Source organism: Hyperoodon ampullatus (genome assembly GCF_949752795.1).
Source record: "Hyperoodon ampullatus genome assembly, chromosome: X".
NCBI lineage: Eukaryota > Metazoa > Chordata > Mammalia > Artiodactyla > Ziphiidae > Hyperoodon > Hyperoodon ampullatus.
The window spans coordinates 45,642,309-45,666,146 of record NC_136913.1 but is presented as its reverse complement, the minus strand read 5'-3'; the positions used below and the strand labels follow the sequence as shown (position 1 = coordinate 45,666,146).

The 23,838-nt window shown below is 39.5% G+C and overlaps 1 protein-coding gene across 1 annotated transcript in view; it reads left to right on the top strand.

The window, feature by feature from the left end:
• The window catches only part of SHROOM4 (shroom family member 4), a gene marked incomplete at both ends in the record, with an annotated part of 202,497 nt that overhangs the window by 92,385 nt on the left and 86,274 nt on the right, over positions 1 to 23,838 (top strand). The window contains 1 exon segment of the mRNA XM_079727446.1: positions 11,169 to 11,320. Coding sequence (XP_079583572.1) covers positions 11,169 to 11,320 — 152 coding nt within the window.

The following is a 23,838-nucleotide window of genomic DNA, read 5'->3' as shown; positions in this document are numbered from 1 at the left end:
GAGGGCTTGTGTGTGTTTTAAATTAACTTCCTAAGGCCGGGAATGTTACAAACTAAGCAGAATCATATATGGATACAAGGTATTGTTGCCATGCACCTAAATTTACTTAAAAGTTTCATTCCTCCCACCAAATTAAGAGTCTAGCATTCACCTCTGGGCACTCACCAAGAAGAGGAGATGGTACTGTTGAAGCTATTGCAGGACAGGAATAAAGATGTAGACATAGAGAATGGACTTGAGGGCACGGGGTGGGAGGGGGAAGCTGGGGCGAAGTGAGAGTAGCATCGACATATATCCACTACCGAATGTAAAATAGTTAGCTAGTGGGAAGTAGTAGCATAGAACAGGGAGATCAGCTCGGTGCTTTGCAATGACCCAGAGGGGTGGGATAGGGAGGATGGGAGGGAGGCTCAAGAGGGAGGGGATATGGGGACATACGTGTACATATAGCTGATTCGCTTTGTTATACAGCAGAAACTAACACAACATTGTAAAGCAAGTAAACTCCAATAAAGATCTATTTAAAAAAGAAAAAGAGGAGATGTTTAGCTCAAAGGATAATAATTCTGAGCCAATAATAACAATGCTTTTTAAAAGGCTTGGAAACCTAAAGTGCCTCTTTAACCAGAACTCTTTGCGTTTCTAGTTAAGGATCATGACTAGCAATATACCCATGGAGAACAAAACTGCTTTGTCACAACCTTGCAGAAGAAAATATCTGAAGCCTAACAGATTCTCTATCTTGGGCAAGTCACGTAACATCCCTGAATCTCAGTTACATGATCGGAAAAGTGAAAATAATGTTACTTGTCCAGAATTAGGCAAATGAGTGGGGTGATATCCTGAGGTCCCTTCTAATTCTAATTTCAACAGAGTTATTGAGCAAATACTATGTACTCAGTACAGACGTTTCTTTTCCTAGGTCCAGTGATAGAACTGTAAAAAGACATTGTCTGACTATCTCTCTCACTATAATGCAAGTGTCCTGACAGAAAGTCAACACATATAGGAATAAATAAAATAATGCAAAATGATCAATTCTGTGAAGAAAATAAAACAAGGTAACGTGATGGAGAATGATGGGGATTGGGGTGGGGGAAACAAAGAAGGAATCTACTTGATATTGGTGGTCAGGAAAGGCCTCTCTGAGGAGGTGGCATTTGAGCTGATAACTGAATGATGAAAGGGGCTACATAAAGATCTAAAAAAGAATGTTCTCAACCGAGAGAACAGCAAGTGCAAAGGTCCTGAGGTGAGGATTGGCCTGACCTCTCTGAAGAACAGAAAGTTTGGTATGACTGCAGTACATGTAGGAAATGAGACCAGAAAGGCAGACATAGCCAGATTGTGTAGGGCTTCTAATCTGCTGCTATTTACACTGTAAGAATCATTCCTTGGTCTCTCTGATTCAATTAGTAAACATAAGTGCCAGATGTTAATGATAGGGCTGCTTGATATTTACCCACAAAGAAACCCAGGAAGAGGCACTGGTGGAGGGGGGTGGATGTGGGGGTTAAAACAGAGAATGAAAGCTCAAATTCTTGGGGGAGAGAGAGCGGGGATGAAAGAGTGAGTGTGTACACAAGGAAAATGTTTAGAGAGGGCTGGAGAAAGTTTGGAGGGAGGAGGAAAAGCACCAGAGCGACCTTGGCTATGAGAAACACCCTCAGGGCCTAGGTTTGTGGAGTCCACTGTCAGAAGGGTTAACCATTATAGGGGAAGGGGCAGGGCTCTGCCTTTGTGATTAAAATCTTAAGTGGGGGAGTGAGTATGGCAGGAGGCAAAAGTTTGGTTCTTTCTTTTCATCGAGCCTTAACCTGAAAAGCAAGCCTGCTAATCAGGAGAAAGGCTTCTGTACTGCTTTACCCTTATTGATTCCTCAGACCTTGAGCTCAAATGCCCATCATTTCCTCCTTATTTTCTGCCCCAGCAAATCCCGGCATTGCAAAGGGAAATGCGCTCTGATGTAAGAGTCCCTATCCAACACTAACACGCGAACAATTGAGTACATTTTCTCTCCCTTTAGGTTTTTTCATTTGTGGAAACTCAGTTTTGTTTTCTGTTATTGACGCATCTCACTGAGTGGAAAAGAGATGGTATGTCACTTCTCAGCCACCACGTGAACAGGACAGTAGCTTGGAACACAACAGTATGATGGCTTACTTGTTCCCAGATTTGCAGCACTATGTGAAAGCAGCGGCAAGTGTGCCGGTTTAATTTAACATTGGATCTGTCCTAGGGTCAGTAAGGAATGGTATTGTTATTCCCTTTGCAACATGTATATATACCTTGGTAGGTTATTTCTGTGGGAGTTGTTTGCTTTGGTAGCAGTTATGCAGAAGGGTGAGAGGAAATTAAATGCCTCTTTCCCCCCCCGTCTTTATCTAATACTGTTCCAAGGGCTAAGTGAAGACCAAAGATTCAAATCACTGCTGGGTGAAGGGGACCTGGGCAGAGGCAAACAATGTTCTGGGAGCAGAATGCAGGGGCCCAGCTGTGGGCAATAGGAAGCAAGCCCCCCACCGGCACCCCCGCTGCAACCCCTTGGTCCACGTTGGCAGAGGGCACACGGGTGCCTAGGAAGCTGGACAAGTGGGTTCCAGGCGGTAGAGCTGGCCTAGTGGTTTCCAGAGGCAGCCTTTCGTCCCTTCCCGGAAGGGTGTTAGTCCTTTGGTCTTTTTCTAGTCAGAAATGACTAATGTGGGGTACGTGCACTCTTTAGAAATTGTCTTTAGCTTTTTGCATAATGGGTTATAAATAAATGGCTTCAGGGAACCAGAAATGAGTTATTGAGTGAACTTGGCTATGGGATGGTTCAGATTCCAGATAGTTAATCACATTCTCTTGGGCTGGAAGGCTGTATCTAACCCATTCACATTCAGCTAGAAAGTTAAAAAGACACTTTTGATCAACTTGAAGAATAGTTTTTACATCAAAAATAGGTTGGTACTAGAGAAAGAAAGATTATATTAATCCAAGAAGAATAATTTCCATCTCTGTGTAGTAATCTGGTGATAAAAGTAACACCCACTTGTATTTTTAATTTGGGCATTTCTTACAAGCATTCATGCACAGTTCATAAATGCCAATAAGTTAATGTGTCCTATTTACAGTGTTTTTCTATTAGGTGGTATATAAAAGACTGTTTTGTCTTTTCAGCCCCCTGGGCTCAGCCACTAGATCTGCATACTATACTCTCTTAATGCTGGGTGGCATCATGGACTTTCTGGTTTGTTTTAGACTTATGTTTTAACCCTATACAGGGGAGCTTATGTCATGGTTGTATACAGTGAACTCTTGCTGGTAACTGCTTCTAGAAGTCAGGAGCAAAGTCCTTACCATGCTACCATATCCTTTTGTCAAGTTTCTTCCACCCCGGTCCTCCCTGAACTCCCTCTACCACATCAGCTTTGCAAGGTTCTTTGCTCACTTGTACCACTGAAATTCATAGCTTATTAGACAGCTAAGGAGCATAGGTAATCCAGTAGGAAGCAGTAATGATACCTGAAGAAGAGATTGTTGCCTCTGTGACAATGGCCTGACCTAAAGTTCTGCTTCTCAGAGTGGGTAGCAGGAACCCTAGGGACCATGACAAAGAGAGGTGTCTGGGAGAGACAGGAGGAACAGAAGTGGATGGCTCCAAGATTAGATGAGGGATTGATTCCGGTTTTATGATATGTCAAGATAGAAACTGGCTGGTGATTTAAAAAAACACTTTTCATCTTTACCAGTTGGCAGGTAAGGAAAACAAAATGTTTGTCTTCATTTTCATTTCCTACGGAAATCATCCACCTTATTGGAAGGGTGGGTGTGGGAAGAAGAGCAGATGAATACTGTCTCAAAGCCCAGAGGAACAATGGGCAAATTCGTAAATTATAGGCCTATTGTAAAGACTTACCCTTTAAGTGAGATGTTTTTGCCTTGATTAAAGCTATGAGTATGTGAAAATAGTGCCCAATCCTTGGGCCCTACCTCAGAAATATAATCTGTATATCTGTATAGTGTAGAGTTCTTAATTTTTAAAATTCTTTCTTAAATTAAGGAATAAGTTTTATATATATATATATATATATATTATACATATATATATATAAAACACATATCTCAGTGAATTTTTTTGTTGTTGTTGTTGTTTTTTTGCGGTACGCGGGACTCTCACTGTTGTGGCCTCTCCCGCTGCGGAGCACAGGCTCCGGACGCGCAGACCCAGTGGCCATGGCTCACGGGCCCAGCCGCTCCGCGGCATGTGGGATCTTCCTGGACAAGGGCACGAACCCGTGTTCCCTGCATCGGCGGGTGGACTCTCAACCACTGCGCCACCAGGGAAGCCCTCAGTGAATTTTTAGATGTGTATATTTCCATGTAATCAGTTCCCAGATTAACATGTAAAACATTTCCAGCACCCCTGAAAGTTATGCTCATGTGCCTTCACAGTCAGTACACCCTTTCAAGGTAACTACTAGTCTGAGTTTTATCACCATAGATGAGTTTTGTCTGTTCTTGTCCTTTAAATAAAATAGAATCATACAGTATGTATTGTTTTAGTCTGGTCTCTTTCACTCAGTGTAATATTTTGGTAGGCATCCATTTCGTTGCATGTATCAGTAGTTTGTTCTTTCTTTATTGTTATGAAGTGTGCTACTTTGTGTGTAGGTATGTTTTGATGGATTATTCCTAGTTTTTGTCTATTGTGAATAAAGCTGCTATGAATAATCAAGTCCTTTTTTTTGTGGACACATATGCTACTTTCTCTTGGGGATACTTAGGTGTGGAATTTCTAGGTGCTAAATTAGGTACACAGATTTCCAAAGTGGTTGTACAATTTTACACTCCCACCAGAAATGTGGAGTTCATATTGCTGTACATACCTTTTTAGTGAAGTTCCTGTTCAAGTCTTTTGCCAATTGGTTGTGTTTTTCTAATTGATTTGTATGTCTTTTTATATTCTGAATGTAAGTCATTTGTCAGATATACGTATTATGAATATGTTTCCAATCTGTGGCTTGGCTTTTCACTTTTTCAGTGACATTTTAAATGAACTTTTTTTTAATTTGATGAACTCCAATATAACACTATATCTTTTATGATTATTGCTTTTTGTATCCAGCCCATAAAACTTTGCCCACCTCAAGGTCATAAAGATATTCTCCTATGTTTTCTTCTGAAAGCTTTATGGTTTTAGCCCTCTCATTGAAGTCTATGATCTCGCCAAAATTTTTTTAGTAAAAATTTATGTCAGTAAAAATGTTTTGAGCATGTGTCCCCAATATACATAATTTTATTTATGGATGATACAATCTACCACCACCAATATTAAATACTAATAAAGCTTGGTTTTTAAAAAAAATTAGATAAATATAAACAGAACTTCCATTATCACCCTTTCCAGTAGATCATTTGTGCATAGCCTGGGATATATAAATCCACCCTGGAGACTACTGTTCTAAACCACCAAAGACTAAATAACATTTTTGACAAACACTGATAACATTAATGTCAGCAAAAGCCTTCAGTGTTAACAAATGGCTAGAGTTGACAAAGTGTGAAGAGGACCCCAATGAGCATATTTGCTGATAATGTAAGAAACTCTGAGTTTGCTCTTGCACAGTGATGCTTGTTCTCCCTTGCCTGACTTACGGAGACAGCAAGACTAATCTGACTTGGTAGGAGCAAAGACAGACTTGCTTTTGGTCGCTGATGTAGGGTACAGTGCTCTTGACTCCCTATCCCTTTTCTCATTACCAAGTTCCTAGAGCTGAGCTTGGCTCTGGACTGGCTTTTTGGCAAGGATACTTAGAATTTGACTTGGGGTAATCCCCGGGGAAATTTAATGATTTGGAGCTTAGAGAGCTTTCCTTGTGAGGATTAGTAAAATAGATGGTAATTAAGCAGCTGGGGAGGAAGGAGCTGTCTGTAAGGATAGGTCATACTGTGGGGCACAGCATAGCTCCCTTGGTCCAAGATCAAGAGAGCCGATGGGCGTGATCCACAGAACTGAACATTCTGGGGCAGCCCCTTGTAGGATTCTTAGCTGGTAAGGTAAAGAATATCTTTTCCTTTGGTGTTCACCTCCTCAGTCTAGTTCCATATAGGACTTACTACTTAGAACCATGCCTACTTACATCTTTTTAATTGGGTGATGTTTTTGAATTCTCATTTATTTGAGAGAGGTTTTTGTTTTCTGTTTTGCCTTTTGGGAAGCTGGGGTAAGGTAGGGAAGATGAAATTAGGAACAGCAATTTCTTATTTTTCAAATCTAGACTACTTTGGAATTTGGGAGGGATTTTGAAGGGAGAAAGTTGCTAAAAGAAACAAGTTAGGGCAGGCAGTTTGTCTGCAACCCGGGATCAGACCGTTGAAAGTCATGGCAAAGGGATCACAGAGGTTTCAAAGCCTGTATCTCCCTTGTCCAGGACACTCTGATTGATCTCTCCTAGCATGATCAGATTCTAAGGGATACCAATGGGGTAAGAGAGGGCAGATCAGAAACAGCCCCCAACTTGTGGTCTGCTCAAGTCAAACTAAGTTTCAGAATAAGCACAGACTTTATTATTTGATGATCCTACTTCCTAATAGTTAAACTTCTCAAAGACAGATTATCTCCATCTCTACATTTTCTCTCTATTGATTCCCCAGAAAAGGCCAAATTGCTGATTTGGTGTCTGGAGTGTTACTAAAAACTTGAAAATCTTTCAAAAAGTGATAAAAAGACATTCAGAGGATATACTTATTTTTAAAAAAAGCAATATAACTATTGTATTCTAGGTGGACCTTTTCCATTTATGTAGTCAAAAAAAATCAATTCATTACAATTAACTATGTTATTTGCCTTCTTAGACAATGGACACGCTGGTGGAGGTAGGAGAACGGGCGGGTACAGTGGTCCCTAGGTATCTGTGAGAGATTGGTTCTAGGACCCCCACGTGGATACCAAAATCCATGGAAGCTCAAGTACCTTACAGGTGCCCCCCCATGCATGGGATTTTGCATCTGTGGATTCAGCCAACCAGATGAACCCGTGGAATGCCGGAACATTCTGCGGAACATGTGCCGTGGCATGTTCTAGAAGTTCTAGAAGCTCCTAGAACTGGCCAACAAAGTTTCAGTTAATGCCTAGTTTTTCCAATAAATTTCTTGTAGCAAGCAGAGGTATTCACAATCATGCCATTGACCTTTAATACTGCTCTTACACTATTGTAATAAGCATTCAGTACCTGCTGGTTATTGTCGCAGATGGTATGTCTCCTGCTGATGCATTTTTCCCCCAAGATAAATCTGGCTTAACTTTTCTTTCCTTCACTTTCTCATATTTCCTAGTTTAGTCAAGAAACCTAAGCAAGTATCTGCTAGTATCTTTTATTTAGTATAAAAGCTACTAGAAAGCCAGTAAGTACTGTTAAGTCCATTTTCCTTTGCCTTTACTCTCAAGCGGCCAACTTGTCACTTTGTTGACAGTTATTAGAGCACTTCATGCTTCATAGAAGATCCATCAAAAATTTCCAATTCATCAGCTCATTAGCACAAAATGGGGCTTCAGGAATCTCTTTCTCTCAGTGTCCCAACTGTGCTTTTATAAGTGTTCAAACCTTGATGGACCACTCTGAAACAATGGATAAAGACCACAGGGAAATGAGAGATGGATGTTGATTAGTTTCGAAGGAGTGAAACATAGGTGAAGGCAAAGCACAGTGGGATTATCTGTGTCAGCAGAATGGTAATGCACGAGTTTGCTAACTGTACACAGGTCACTGAATGTCAGAGCTCCACAGGTCGTCAGAGACCATCTAGTCAGACCCCCACGTTTTACTAGTAAGAGTGAAAGAGGCCAAAAGAGGGGAAAGGGACTTGTCCAAGGTCAATCAGCTCTTCCCAACTTTCCAGGCAACAGCTGGCTTTTGGCTATATGACCTTTATGCAATCAATTTTCAATTACTTGGACCACTCACTGCTAGCCCAGCGATCACTTGGATAATCCAAAATGACACATAAGTTAACCATCGTTTACATTGGGCTTTGTGGTGTGTGTTTATACTGACATTCCAATGCGTCTGGGTCCAATCTGAGAATTCACAACACTTCAAATGAAACAAGAAAGCCACCCTGAAGGGCTGATTCAGGAAGAGCTGGAAAGTTGACCAGCCTTACTGAACGGACAGCATCAAATGATGCTATACAGCCCTCTCAAGAAGGACATGTTATTCTCAACATGTTTGTTGATTCACACCTCTTCTGTGCCCCAGCCAGAGTTACGAGTGGCACAGTGGGAAGGGAAAAACAAAATCTTTTATAGGAGAATATACATATTGTTTCCCCTCCCTTCCTTCTTCCCTTTCCCCCCCTCCCTTCTTCCTTTCCCCTCCCCTCCCCTCCCTTCCCTTTCCTTTCCTTTTCATTCCTTTTCCTTGCTAGAAAAATGAACAGCTGCTTTATCTTCTATATAAACAAATATGTGGTTGAGCCATCGACCTGGAGAACTGTCTGTCAGGATGCCAAACAATAAATGGAAGGCGTGCTGGATCCCAGGAGTCTAGAGGTGGAGGGGGGAGGAGGAAGACCCATGAGCAATACTTTTTAAAAGAGTCCAAAAGTTAGGAGGAATAAGAAGGAATCTGTTGTATAGCTCAGTAAATGCCCTGGGTTTGGGAAAGGGCTAGTTTGGGGTATAGTCCAAGGGCTCTTCAACCAAATGGAGTTTCATTTCCTGATCTGGACCTGTCTGTACTTTGGGATTTGGTGCCATAATTTGCTGGTTTGTTGTCTGCGAACCCTCAAACTTGTGCTAAAATGGAGTTACTATTATTCATGTTCTGAAGGTGATGCTGCTGGTGACTGAGAAAGGGCATGGAACAGAAAAAGGGGTGTGGACAATTGGCTTGAGGCTATAGTCCAAGAAAGAGTCCCTGCAAGGATTCAGATAGTGGCCAGCAAAGTGGCAGTAGGGAATGCAAAATGCCTGATCTTTTGCTGCAGCCATAATTAAGCATTTTAGTTTAAAAGGTACCCCTCTTTCATTTTCTGGTCTAGAATAAACAAATCTTATTGATGTAACAAAGTGCTTAATTAACCCGAGGTGGTACTTAATATCAATACATATTGAAGGAAAGACTTGCTATGGTTAACAGTAATATGGATAATTGAGTTATATGAATTTAAAAATGGGTAGAGTGAATTAAGACTAATGTACATCAACAGGAAAAATCTATTAGCATTCATTAGTTAGACTCTTGTTTGTGGTTCTTTGTTAGCCTGAGGAAGCTCTTTCAAATGGCTGATGATGCCTGTTGAAAGTCCTGCCTGGTGCTGAGGGCCTTCCATGGATGCCAAAGGAATGAATCATTCAAACAGAACTTCTGAAATTCAAGTACAGCACTTGGCTTCTTCTTCTTTTTCTTTTTTCTTTTTTTTTTTTGGCAGCAGTGACTGTGAAGTAATAATGATAATGACAATGGAAATAAGAGTGTGATCCTACTTAATTTGCTGAGAGTTGTTCCCCATTTACCAATATTGGCTTGTTTTGTCTTGAGTGGTGGCCCAGGTATTGGAACAAAGGTATATATATATTCAATGTCACTTGGCTAACCTATGATTTGTCAGACAAAGGTTAATTTTAAAAATTGTTGGGTTAGCAGCAATAAATTTAATAACAGTCTGTGATTTAACTCAGAATTTCAATTTATTTGATGGGATTTTTAAAATCCTGAATTAACATTTTTTCTGAACTCAGGAGGTCTCATCTGCCAAATTGCACATGAGCTGGCCAACCTAAAGCTCAGCAATATTCTAACTTACGTGGTGTGGGGATAGATTGGAGGGATGCTATAAAGGACTGAAAGGAAGATTGGAACAAGAGTAGAAGTAAATGTAAAAACACCTGCAGCAAAGACCAGCCCTTAGCTGCACCATTTAGAACCTGCCTTTCCCTAAGAATTGTATGGTTTAATCATCCTCAACTCTTTTGCTTCTGAGAGAAACAAACAAACACCTCTTCCTGATTCCATTAGTGAGTTGGACCTTTTTTCACCTGCCCATCTCCATGGACATATGAACTTTAGATGGTAACCCACCCCTGAATCTGGGAGCTATGTGTACTTTGTTCATTTCTGTATCTCTAGCACTAAGCATGTTGTCCCCTGCATACTAGAAATTAACAAAAAACTTGAGGATGGATTAATGGATGGATGAGATGACTCTTACCACCATGGATGGAATTGATGTTCCAATCGGTGGAACTCACCTTTGTAGTAGAAGAAATGTCACATACAAAAGTAGCCGTAAGTAAGGATCCTTGGGGGAACATTCTGCTTTGCTTTGCTTTTGCCTACCCTAGTGGCTATTATTTCTTCCTTTGCTTTCAATGCCCATGCCCCAGCCTGACTACATTCCTGCCAAGATTGCCCTTGACCAATGGAAATACTGTAGGCTATGGTGGAACAGTGAACACCCATGCTCCCAGCATTTGGTCAGTGCCCACTGTCAACAACATACTTGTTGAAGAGATATAGATAAATGATCAGTTACTTTGTATCTTTTGGATTTGCAATTCCACTCACAGAAGGTTGAGCTGGAAGCCACCTTCAAGGTCTTCAGAGTCAACCCCTTGCTCCCAGATACTTCACATACTAACAACCCTGTGAGGTAGGGATGCTTATTATCTGTATTTCACATATGGGGCCATTGAGACATGGAGATGTTAGGTAACTTGCTTGGGGTCAGAGAGCTAGGAAGTACTAGAGCCAAGATTCACACTGAAGTTTGTCAGACTTCAGAACCTGCCCAAAGAGAGAAGGACTTGCCAAAGGTCATTTTGCTGAATCCTAGTTCTTCTGGCTCTAATTTGTGTGCACAATTTGCTATTCCATGCCCACACTGTGGAGTTCCTTCGAACATCGTTTTCTTATTTAGAAGCACTTGTCTCCCCAAATGGACTGTTGATTCCTCCAGGGCAAAGATTGCATTATGTCTGTGTTGTTTTCTTCCTCAAGGGCTTGCCAAAGCTTTTCCTTCAGTAAATAATGGCCTATAATCAACTTCTTAGCTGCTCCCTGGAGCGTCTTGGTGCCATCCCCCAGGACTATTTGTGGCTCAGAAGTTGGGAGGAGCCAGGAAGTAGAATTTGGGGGAAGGAATCGCCTCACCACCTGCTTTCTTTTTTGTCCTCTGCAACACAGATTGAAGATGGAGGCAAGGCAGCCTTGTCCCAGAAGATGAGGACTGGTGATGAGCTGGTGAATATCAATGGCACTCCATTGTATGGCTCCCGCCAAGAGGCCCTCATCCTCATCAAAGGCTCCTTCCGGATCCTCAAGCTGATTGTCAGGAGGTAAGGCACAGGGAGATTTGCTATAAGGTGCAGGGGCCGCTGAAACCACTTGGTTGGTAGTAAAGCCTCAATAGAGGCATGTCTCTATCAATATCAAGGAAAGAGGTGTTTCATGTGAACAGAATTTTGCAGACAACTGAAGCAGAATGGCATAAGAGAAAGGGCCTTTGGTTCAAATCCTGGCACTATCCCATACTACCCATGTCATCTTGCATAAATTTATTTTACCTCTGCAAGACTCACTCTCCTCATTTGCTTTTGAGAGAACTAAATGACTCAATACACACCAAAGGCCTACCTAACCAGTGTTTTTCTGTATCCTCCTTCATAAAAGGCTGCCACTGCTGAACCACATAGATTTAAAGAGATCCTACTCCCAGCCATGCTAGACACTCTGGAGGCTGTGGCAAACTCTAAGACAGGAAGCCTGCCCTTGAAGAGTGTACAGTCTAACGGGAGAAAAGACACGCATAAGACAAATTAATTAGCAATACATTTTTTAAAGAAAGCCATAAAGGAGATTCCACAGGGTGAAGGGTGATTGTCAAATGAACAGACAGAAATTGCTGTTAGAGTTCAAGAGAAAGAGAAAGCACTTCAGAAGAGATGGTTAGGGTAAGACTTCATAGAGGAGGTGGAATCTAAGCTAAAAGACAGGTAGAATTTGACAAAGAAACCATCAGGAGGGGAAAGGCTTTCTAGGTAAGTGGAGTGGCACAAGCAGGAGGAAGATAAGGACATATTTGGAAGATAGGGACAGTCATTCTACTGCTGCCAAAGCATCCACCTATAGGTGAGCTTACCATAGGTCTCCCTTTCATTCTGCTGCTGTATCTTTGTTCTCTACTCCTGGAGCTCATACTTCTCCCTTTCTGTTAGTTTCCTTTATCCTATACACATGCCTAAGTTTTTCCATCTTAATTATTTTTATTAGAAAAAATTTTGTGTCTTCCTGTAATCATACTTCCCCCTCTGGCTTCTGCCCCGTCTTCTTTTTGTTCATATCCAGTCTCTCAAAAGGCGAGTCTATACTCACTGTTTCTACTTCACCTACCTTCACCTACCGTTTAGGTTTCCACCCACTGCCGTCTGAATTTGACCCCCAGAAGTCCACTGAAACTACTCTGTCAAAATATATGTATTACCTCCTAGTTGTCAGAGTCAATGGGTTATTTCTAGTCTTCATCATATATGACTTACGTGTGGCGTTTGACATTGTTGCTCTGGATTACACCCTTCTTTGTGAAACTCTCCTTTCTTGCTTTCAAGATACCCCATTTCCTTGTTCTTTTTCTATCTCTCTGTTCATTTTTTAAAATGAGGTTCCTCTACCACCTGCTCTTCCTCTGCCCATCCCTTAAATGTTGGTGTTTCCCCTAATTCTACCCTTTCTAATTTCATCAATATACCATGGAAAATCTCACCTGGTCCCCGAGTTTCAATTATCATCTGTATGTGGATGACTAGATCTCTTACGCCCCAGACCCCTATAACCAACTTCTACTAGACATTTATACTTAGATGTCTCAGAAGCATTTCACACACAACATGCTCAAAACCTAATGCATCATCTTCTTCTCCTCCCAAGCTCCTTATCTCAGTGACTGGGACCACCATGCCCTTAGTCAACCAAGCCAGAAACACAGAAGCCATCTTTAATTTTTCCATTGTTCTCCTGCTCTATATGCAAATGATTTATCCTGAGGAGAGAATACTTAGGGGGAAAGATTTTGAGTTAGTAAGGGTGAAGTTATATAGGATCCCATTGATTTATTATATTACCTGCTGCTACATAAGACTAAGCCATGCCTGCCCATGTACCTAGGTAAGAGGTGACATGTTAAATAATGTCTTATACAATAGACACATTGTCACTGACTCAGTATTGGATAGGTCATAATTTAGGTTTTAAATAAGGCTTCTTAAAGGGGCAGCTTGGTGAATTTAGAAGTTTTTGTTTTAGAATCAGATAGACACATGTATGCTACTTCCTGGTTCTGTCACATGGGAAATAATAGTTCCTATATAGTAGGATGATGATTAAGTGAGGCAATTTATGTAAAATGCCTTTAACATAATAGGTTCTCAGTGAATTTCAGTCCCATTCCTTTCCCTAGGGTATAAAAGAAGCATAATTGGAGTAACCAACCACCATTATGAAATAAGGAGATAATCAAACTGTATTGTGCTTTGCAACCTAACCTTCAGAGACAAGATTTGCTGGGAAATCATTAGGGGTGAAAAAGATCTGACAGGAAATAAAGCCCCTTGAGAAATACTGGTTATACAGAGGTACCAGCACTTAGAAGGAATGTAGACATGATCCGTATTGGCTTCTGATCCAGTCATAAGAATGAGAGTGTTCAGGTGTGTCACTCACTCATCCTCCCTTGGTGAGCTCCATGTCTTCTTTCTCCCTGCTGTGGTGACATCTGCCACTACCAGTCACTTAAGAGTGGCTATAATTATGGCCTTGGAGATAATCGGGCCCTTTGGTCTTCATGGTGTGGCAGGTCCTATGGCTCCCAGAACCTACGTCGTCTACCCTTTCACCTTCCCCGTCTCAACCCCTATTGGAGGAGGCGTTCAATGACATAATTTATTAGGTGATGCTGCCCTCTTGTGGAAAACTTAACCTTCACCTATGGACTACCCTGGGGATGGTGTAGGACATTTATTCCTTCTTTCCTGGTCCAAGTTATTCTTCTAATTTATGAAAGAGCTCTCAGCACATAAAAGAAATGTGATCTCCATGAAATTTAATATTTAGCCTAGTGTTTTATACTAAGGTAGAAAGTCTTTGGTTTGAGTAAAGCAATCAACTGACAAAGATTCAACACTGAGCTTTAGGTCTGAGCTTGAGTGTTTGTGGGCGAATATAAAGAAGGAACTTCAGAAAATGGCTTATTCTGAAAAGCCAGCCCAGCTCTTCCTCCTATATTGCTCTTTAGATAATGGTTAACTAAGTCATAAATCTAGGTGTTGCCCTCAACTCTTCTCACTTGCCTCAAGCCACTTCAATCCAAGTTATTCCAAGTCTTGATTATTCTACTTGCTAAAAACCTCTCTGTAGCCCTTGTCTTAATCCAATTGTTCATTATTTCTTACCTGGACCATTGTAATAGTCTTCTCACTGGCTTCTTATCTTGTAGTTTCACCTCCTTCCAATCAATCCATTCTCCAAATAAGCATCAATTCATGTCACTTATCTATTTGAAAAAAAGAAAACAAAACAGGACCAATAACCATACAATCACATTGGTCCCAAGAGATAGAAGATACAGACTATATTAAGGATTGGTATTCATGAAACCATTCTTTGAGGAAAAAAAAGGATATAACTATAAATATGTAAAGAAAAAACCTTTAATAAAAGAAAAAAAAATTATATAAATGTCTATATGGGAAACTTTAATGTAATTTAACTATATCAGATAAAGTAGACCTGAAATATATACTTCAAAGTTTTGAAAACCATAATTCATAGGGTTAATTAATAAATGTCAAAATTGTATTCTATAGACAGTGAATGCACTATCTTTTCAAATATTCTGGTAACATTTAAAAAAATGATCATTGAGGGCTTCCCTGGTGGCGCAGTGGTTGAGAGTCCGCCTGCCGATGCAGGGGACGCGGGTTCGTGCCCCGGTCCGGGAAGATCCCACATGCCGCGGAGCGGCTGGGCCCGTGAGCCGTGGCCGCTGAGCCTGTGCGTCCGGAGCCTGTGCTCTGCAACGGGAGAGGCCACAGCAGTGAGAGGCCCGCGTACCGCAAAAAAAAAAAAAAAAAAAAAAAAATGATCATTGATATGCCACAAAGAAAACCTTTGCAAACTCTTGCAAGTAGGCACACTTTCTCTGTTCTCTGATGATAATGTAAAACTTTTATAAACTTGAAAACAAATGTAAACAGAAGTCTTCAACTGCATGAATATTTCAGAACACAATTTATATGCAAGTATTAGCTCAAAGAAACACTGGCAGACTAATAAAAAATAACAAAAATGAGATCACGACTTATCAAATCTTTGAGAGTAATATTCAGGAGTAAATTTATAGCCTTAAATATTTCATTATTAAATATGAAGAATGAAATTATGTGACTAAGAATCCAATATAATATGAAGCCGATGGGTAGGTTTTTTTTTAATGGGGGGATGAATTAAGTAGATAAGCCTCTAGCAAATTTAATCAAGAAAACAATGATGGATTATAAATAAAATTTAAATGATAAATGGAATATAAGAGCAAATACAAAGGCTTCTTAAATTATAGGATACTACTAAATTGTACCTTAATAAATTTGAAAATCTCAGAGAAATTTAAAATATCTAATAAATATTAAATGGCAAGCATTATTGAGAAGTTGCAAACTAAATGGACCTGTAATTGTAAAAACATTGAAAACAATCATCAAAGAGAAACTTCTACAAATACTTTAAGGTCAGATGTATTTACCAGTGAGTTCCTTCAAACTTTCTGGGAATAGACAAATTCAATTCTATAGCAATGTTATACAATTGAACATCTTGAAGAGTTATTCACATTGGTTTTGAAGGTAGCATCACTCTGATACCAACATCTGACAAACTGCTCCAAAAAGAACATTCTATCCAATTTTTTTTTTTTTTTTTTTTTTTTTTTTGCGGTATGCGGGCCTCTCACTGCCGTGGCCATTCCTGCTGTGGAGCACAGGCTCCGGAAGCGCAGGCCCAGTGGCAATGGCTCATGGGCCCAGCCGCTCCGCGGCATGTGGGATCCTCCCGGACCAGGGCACGAACCCGCGTCCCCTGCATCGGCAGGCGGACTCCCAACCGCTGCGCCACCAGGGAAGCCCTCTATCCAATTTTTGAACTTAGATGGAAAACCTATAAATGAAATTCTATCAAATCTAATTCAGTAATGTTGGACAATAACAATTCATTGCAAATGTTAAAAGATAATTTTTAAAAAGATAAAATCTTAACTCATAGCAATAGAAAAATGAACGTGTTAAAGATTTTTATTTAACATTAATAAGAAAATTGTAAGGTGTTACAACCAGTTCAAAGGATAAGTCAAAGAAGCACAAATTTAATTTAAAACTAGACCACATTAACCAATGAGGAGCTATAAGGAGAAACATATCCCATTCACAATAGCAACCAAACACATACAATTCTTAGAAATGACCTTAGTAGGAAATATGTGTGAAAGAAAGAAGTTGTTTATGCTGGAAATTACAAAACTGTCCAGAAAGAGAAAATGTGTAGACGCTATTTTTTATCACGTGGGTAAAGTCTCAGGACACTGTTGTAATGATAAAATTAAGACACAATTTGATGGATTGTATATACACATGCCCTGGTTTAGGCATGCTTTCCACAGACAACTTCTAAACCATTATTCCTCTACCCTCACACAAAAATCCCTTTTGAAATTCAAACAAGCAGGTTTTATCATTTTCATTTCCTTACCAATGTCATCTATCAGCCTGCAGGTCATTCTCCCACTTCCGTTTTATACTTTGGCACCTGCTTCACCATCATCTTCTCTCCCCCAGTTCCTGCCGTCATACTGAAAGATTTCATTGTTCTTGTAAAGAATCACAAACTTTAGTCTTATGGGTCCTTGATATCAACTTCAGAGATAAACCTTTCTATATCAGCAGCTCACTCCCCCGACTGTACCATGGACTGTGCCAACCTTTCAGTCAACAAGTATTTATTGAATGTCTAACCTAGGCTGGGGTCTGGTGACTCAATCATGGAACCCTGACACCTTCCAGTCTTTCTCCATTGGAGTTCCTTATCTGAATCACAGAAGAAAGAAAATAAGTTGAGTGACCATTATCTCAATTTTCCTAAGGATGGCACATAACTAGGAGTGTGCTAGATGCAGAAGAGAGAAGTTAATTCATTACATACAATGGATTCTTCAGGGCTGTGTTTCTTACTGGTGAGCATCACTTAGAAACTTGTTAGAAATGCAAATTATTGGGCATTACCATAGACCTACTGAATCAAAACTCTGAGGGTTGTACTCAGCAATATGTTTTAACAAGCTTTCCAGGTGTAAAGCTTACAGTTTGAGAACCACTGTCTTGAGGGCTTCGGGCTTAATTCTCAGGAATCAGCTGAGAAAGACTAAATTCAACTCTCTGATAACAACCTTACCTCTTTCTAGCTTTCACATACCCCATTCTCTTTACAGCTGCTCTTCAATATCATCAAGCCCTCAAATATCATTTTCCAGTATTCTGTGCTCACGACTATATCTCTAGTTCTGATCTCTCCCCAAAGCTCATATGCACAGCAGCCTGGTAAACATCTCTACAGGAAAACCCAGCAGAAACTGAAAGGCAATGTGTGTAAATCTGAACTCATTATCTGGCTTATAAAACTCTCTCCCTTTCCAATAGCAGTTGGTGGTACTTTCATCCATCTAGCCATCCAAGTGAGAAACCTGAGTCATTTTTCACTCCTTGTTCTCCCTCACTAAGCCATGTTGATTTAACCTCTTAGACATTTCCAGAATTTACACTCCTCCCTCCATTTTCACCACTATTGCCCTTATCACCTCTCCCCTGGACTATTTCAGTAGCCTCTTGGCTGTCTCAGATCTGTCTGCCAAGGTGTTGCCACAGAAGTAAATCTAAAATACAGATTCAATTATATTAATCCCCTACTGGAAACTTGTAAGTGGCCTTCATTGCCCAGAGGCATGGTAAATAAGACATTGTATATCTTCATCCCTACCCATACCCGCAACTTCATCTGACACTTGTCTTTTGTGCTAGAGCAATACCATTCCCTAAGAATTTCATGCTGTTTGTCACCTCTGACTCCGATCATTCTCTGCTTTCTATTGGAGCAAACTTTCCTCTTTCTTTCCTTAGTTAATGCCTTCATATTAACCTTTAAGATTCAGCTCTGGGGATGTTTCTAGGGTACTTTCTTTGATGCCTTGGCTTGAGTTAGGTGAACTTTCTCTGGCTCCCATAGAACTCTAGTAGGTTTTATCACATGTGTTGAAATAATATGTTTCTACGTTTATCTTCCCCATTACACCAGGCCAGGAGTTTAGCCCATGGGCTAAATCCAACCCATCACCTTTTTGGGGATGGCCTGCTACTAAGAGTGTTTTTTAAAATATATTTTTAAATGGTTGGGGAAAAGAAAGAATAGGATTTTATGACATGTGAAAATTATATGAAACTCAATTTCCAGTGTCCATAAATAAAGTTTTATTGGAACAGAGCCATGCCTATTCATTTACATATTGTCTATAGCTGCTTTCACACTATGATGGCACAACTCAGTAGTTGTGACAGAACTGTCACAACTGAAATGCCAAAAAAATATTATTTTGCCCTTTACAGAAAAAAATGTGCTGACCCCTGGACTAGAAGAACCATGAGGGGAGCAGCTGCTTCATATTCATTGTTGTGTCCTCAGCACCTAGTACAGCTTATGGCACATAAGAAGGACTCAGAATTTTTTTTAACATCTTTATTGGAGTATAATTGCTTTACAATAGTGTGTTAGTTTCTGCTTTATAACAAAGTGAATCAGTTATACATATACACATGTCCCCATATCTCTTCCCCCTTGCGTCTCCCTCCCTCCCACCCTCCCTATCCCACCCCTCTAGGTGATCACAGAGCATCGAGCTGATCTCCCTGTGCTATGCGGCTGCTTCCCACTAGCCATCTATTTTACGTTTGGTAGTGTATATATGTCCATGCCACTCTCTCACTTTGTCCCAGCTTACTCTTCCCCCTCCCCATATCCTCAAGTCCATTCTCTAGTAGGTCTGTGTCTTTATTCCTGCCTTGCCCCTAGGTTCTTCATAAACTTTGTTTTTTTTTTAAGATTCCATATATATGTGTTAGGATATGGTATTTGTTTTTCTCTTTCTGACTTACTTCACTCTGGATGACAGACTCTAGGTCCATCCACCTCACCACAAATAGCTCAATTTTGTTTCTTTTTATGGCTGAGTAATATTCCACTGTATATATGTGCCACATCTTCTTTATCCATTCATGTGCTGATGGACACTTAGGTTGCTTCCATGTCTTGGCTATTATAAATAGAGCTGCAATGAACATTGTGGTACATGACTCTTTCTGAATTGTGGTTTTCTCAGGGTATATGCCCAGTAGTGGGATTGCTGGGTCATAGGGTAGTTCTATTTTTAGTTTCTTAAGGAACCTCCATACTGTTCTCCATAGTGGCTGTATCAATTTACATTCCCACCAACAGTGCAAGAGGGTTCTCTTTTCTCCACACCCTCTCCAGCATTTATTGTTTGTAGATTTTTTGATCATGGCCATTCTGACCAGTGTGAGATGATATCTCATTATAGTTTTGATTTGCAATTCTCTAATGATTAATGATGTTGAGCATTCTTTCATGTGTTTGTTGGCAATCTATATATCTTCTTTGGAGAAATGTCTATTTAGGTCTTCTGCCCATTTTTGGATTGGGTTGTTTGTTTTTTTGATATGGAGCTGCATGAGCTGCTTATAAATTTTGGAGATTATTCCTTTGTCAGTTGCTTCATTTGCAAATATTTTCTCCCATTCTGAGGGTTGTCTTTTCGTCCTGTTTATGGTTTCCATTGCTGTGCAAAAACTTTTAAGTTTCATTAGGTCCCATTTGTTTATTTTTGTTTTTATTTCCATTTCTCTAGGTGGTGGGTCAAACAGGATCTTGCTGTGATTTATTTCATAGAGGGTTCTGCCTATGTTTTCCTCTAAGAGTTTGATAGTGTCTGGCCTTACATTTAGGTCTTTAATCCATTTTGAGTTTATTTTTGTGTATAGTGTTAGGGAGTGTTCTAATTTCATTCTTTTACATGTAGCTGTCCAGTTTTCCCAGCACCACTTATTTGAGAGGCTGTCTTTTTTCCACTGTGTATTCTTGCCTACTTTATCAAACATAAGGTGACCATATGTGTGTGGGTTTATCTCTGGGCTTCCTATTCTGTTCCATTTGGGGTCCTTTGTGTTCCATACAAGTTGTGAAATTTTCCAGTGGTAGTTTGATAGTAATTGCACTGAATCTGTAGATTGCTTTGGGTAGTAGAGTCATTTTCACAATGTTGTTTCTTCCGGTCCAAGAACATGGTATATCTCTCCATGTATTTGTATCATCTTTAATTTCTTTCATCAGTGTCTTATAATTTTCTGCATACAAGCCTTTTGTCTCCTTAGGTAGGTTTATTCCTAGATATTTTATTCTTTATGTTGCAGTGGTAAATGGGAGTGTTTTCTTAATTTCACTTTCAGATTTTTCATCCTTAGTGTATGGGAATGCAAGAGATTTCTGTGCATTAATTTTGTATCCTGCTACTTTACCAAATTCATTGATTAGCTCTAGTAGCTTTCTGGTAACATCTTTAGGATTTTCTATGTATAGTATCATGTCATCTGCAGTGACATCTTTACTTCTTCTTTTCCGATTTGGATTACGTTTATCTCTTTATTCTTCTCTGATTGCTGTGGCTAAAACTTCCAAAACTATGTTGAATAATAATGGTGAGAGTGGGCAACCTTGTCTTGTTCCTGATCTTAGTGGAAATGGTTTCAGTTTTTCACCATTGAGGATGATGTTGGCTGTGGGTTTGTCATATATGGCCTTTATTATGTTGAGGAAAGTTCCCTCTATGCCTACTTTCTGGAGGGTTTTTATCATAAATGGGTGTTGAATTTTGTGGAAAGCTTTCTCTGCATCTATTGAGATGATCATATGGTTTTTCTCCAATTTGTTAATATGGTGTATCACATTGATTGATTTGTGTATATTGAAGAATCCTTGCAGTCCTGGGATAAACCCCACTTGATCATGGTGTATGATTCTTTTCATGTGCTGTTGGGTTCTGTTTGCTAGTATTTTGTTGAGGATTTTTGCATCTATGTTCGTGAGTGATATTGGCCTGTAGTTTTCTCTTTGTGACATCTTTGTCTGGTTTTGGTATCAGGGTGGTGGTGGCCTTGTAGAATGAGTTTGGGAGTGCTCCTCCCTCTGCTATATTTTGGAAGAGTTTGAGAAGGATAGGTGTTAGCTCTTCTCTAAATGTTTGACAGAATTTGCCTGTGAAGCCATCTGGTCCTGGGCTTTTGTTTGTTGGAAGATTTTTAATCACAGTTTCAATTTCAGTGCTTGTGATTGATCTGTTCATATTTTCTATTTCTTCCTGATTCAGTCTCAGAAGGTTGTGCATTTCTAAGAATTTGTCCATTTCTTCCAGGTTGTCCATTTTATTGGCATAGTTACTTGTAGTAATCTCTCATGATCTTTTGTATTTCTGCAGTGTCAGTTGTTACTTCTCCTTTTTCATTTCTATTTCTATTGATTTGAGTCTTCTCCCTTTTTTTCTTGATTAATACTCAAGATTTTTTTTTACACATCCTGATGTAGGGTAGTAGGAAAGTAGAGAATATGAGTAATTGGTCCACTTGATAGTTTTCATGGTCACCTAAATTGGCCTATGAGATTGCATGCAGTCTCTTATGGGTATGGTTATTTGTGAGCCTGTTTTTAAGTGATCAACTCTAGGTTCACTGATGAAAAAAAGCCGAAAAATCAAGTTTTTTTCTCTGCAAACCTGGTGTCCAGATCTTCTACCAACATGATTGGAGAAGGAACCATATTTTGGGGCTTTGTCCAGGCTCCCTGCCAACCTCTCTCGTGGTTGATCTTAGTGGAAATGATTTCAGTTTTTCACCATTGAGGACCATGTTGGCTGTGGGTTTGCTATATATGGCCTTTATTATTTTGAGGAAAGTTCCTCAAGATCAGAAAGCTGATATTTCTCTCTCGTGATTATGCCTCTGCCATCTACAGTTATTAAATGGAAGGGGTTTAACTGTTAAAACTCATTAAAACTCTATTTGTCCTGTCATGTATTAATATACCAAGGATAGGAGGAGCTTCACAGTTGACACAGTGTTAGAGAAGTCCTGGAAAGGCAAGAGATGGAAGAATCGAAGTACTATTATAAAACAGGGATAAGTAAACTATGGTCTGTGGTAAAATCTGGCCCGCTACCTGTTTTTGTGAATAATGTTTTATTGGAATACAGGCATGTTCATTCATCTACATGTTGCTTTTATACCACAATGGCAGAGTTGAGTATTTCCATCAGAGAACATATGGCCCTCAAAGCCTAAAATATTTACTACCTGGCTCTTTATAGAAAACGTTTAATGCATCCTCCAAAAAGAAGCATCCTCCAAAAAGAAGGTATAAACATCCTCCAAAAAGAAGACCTTGAGACTATCTAAAGGTTAAAAGGACTGAAAGAGAACCACCACTGTCTACAAGTGAGACTGCATAAAAAAAAATCACAGAATGTTTAAACCAACAAACATGTGAGGCCAACTGATGAATTCTTGAGATTCAATTATTCTTTTGAGTTTGGGTGATGATTTGTGTTCATACAAGTATGTGTTTGCTTGCTTGCTTCCTCCTATTCAAAAGATATACACACTACTATATATATATTAAAAAAAACCAAGGACCTACTATATAGCACAGGACCTATATTCAATATTTTGTAATAACCTATAATGGAAAAGAATCTGAAAAAGAATATATATGTATGTATATATGTATGTTTATATATATGTATACATACACACACACACACACACACACACACACATATATCTGATTCACTTTGCTGTACACCAGAAACTAACACAACATTGTAAGTCAACTATACTTCAATAAAAAAAGATATATATTTTAAAATTTTTATTAGAGTATAGTTACTTTACAATGTTGTGTTAGTTTCAGGTGTATAGCAAAGTGAATCAGTTATACATATACATTAAGAAAGATATGTATTGAGTGCTTCTCTAATCTAGATAATGAGCTAACTGCTGGGGATACCATAAAGAATAAAACAGACACATTCCCTGCCCTTATGTAGCTTATAGTCTATTGTGTTTGACCCTGGCATGACTTTGAACAAGTTTACATAACTTCTTTTAGCCATTCTTTTCCCTCCTGTATAATGAGAATGCTAATGCCTCTTTTGCAAGTTTGTTGTAAGGATTAAATGAGATTTTATATATATATTTTTCCCAAGTCATTCAAAGAATATTTATCGAGTGCCAACTATATTCTAGGCACTATTCCAGGTATTGGTGATACAGCAGTTAATACAGTAGATTTAAAGAGAAAATCTTGCCCTCATGGAAGTTGAATTTTAGTCAAATATATGAAAGTACCTGAAGCAAAGTAGGATTTAATGATTGTTCTTCTCCTTTTCCCGATAAATAAAAAGATGGCAGTCCTTATCTGTCAGTACTGACTTTAGCAGGGAGTACAATACTGGTTAAAACTATGTCACACAGATTTCCTTTTAATGGCTAGCAATTTTAACAACATAGATGAGGTGTTATTATCAATCATAATAATAATTGTCAACCAGAATAATCATTAGGTTGGATAGCACAAGTTGTGAAAAACAACTAGATCCAAATTGGTTTACTTCTCGTTCCTTGAATGTGCCTCTTTGCCTTTT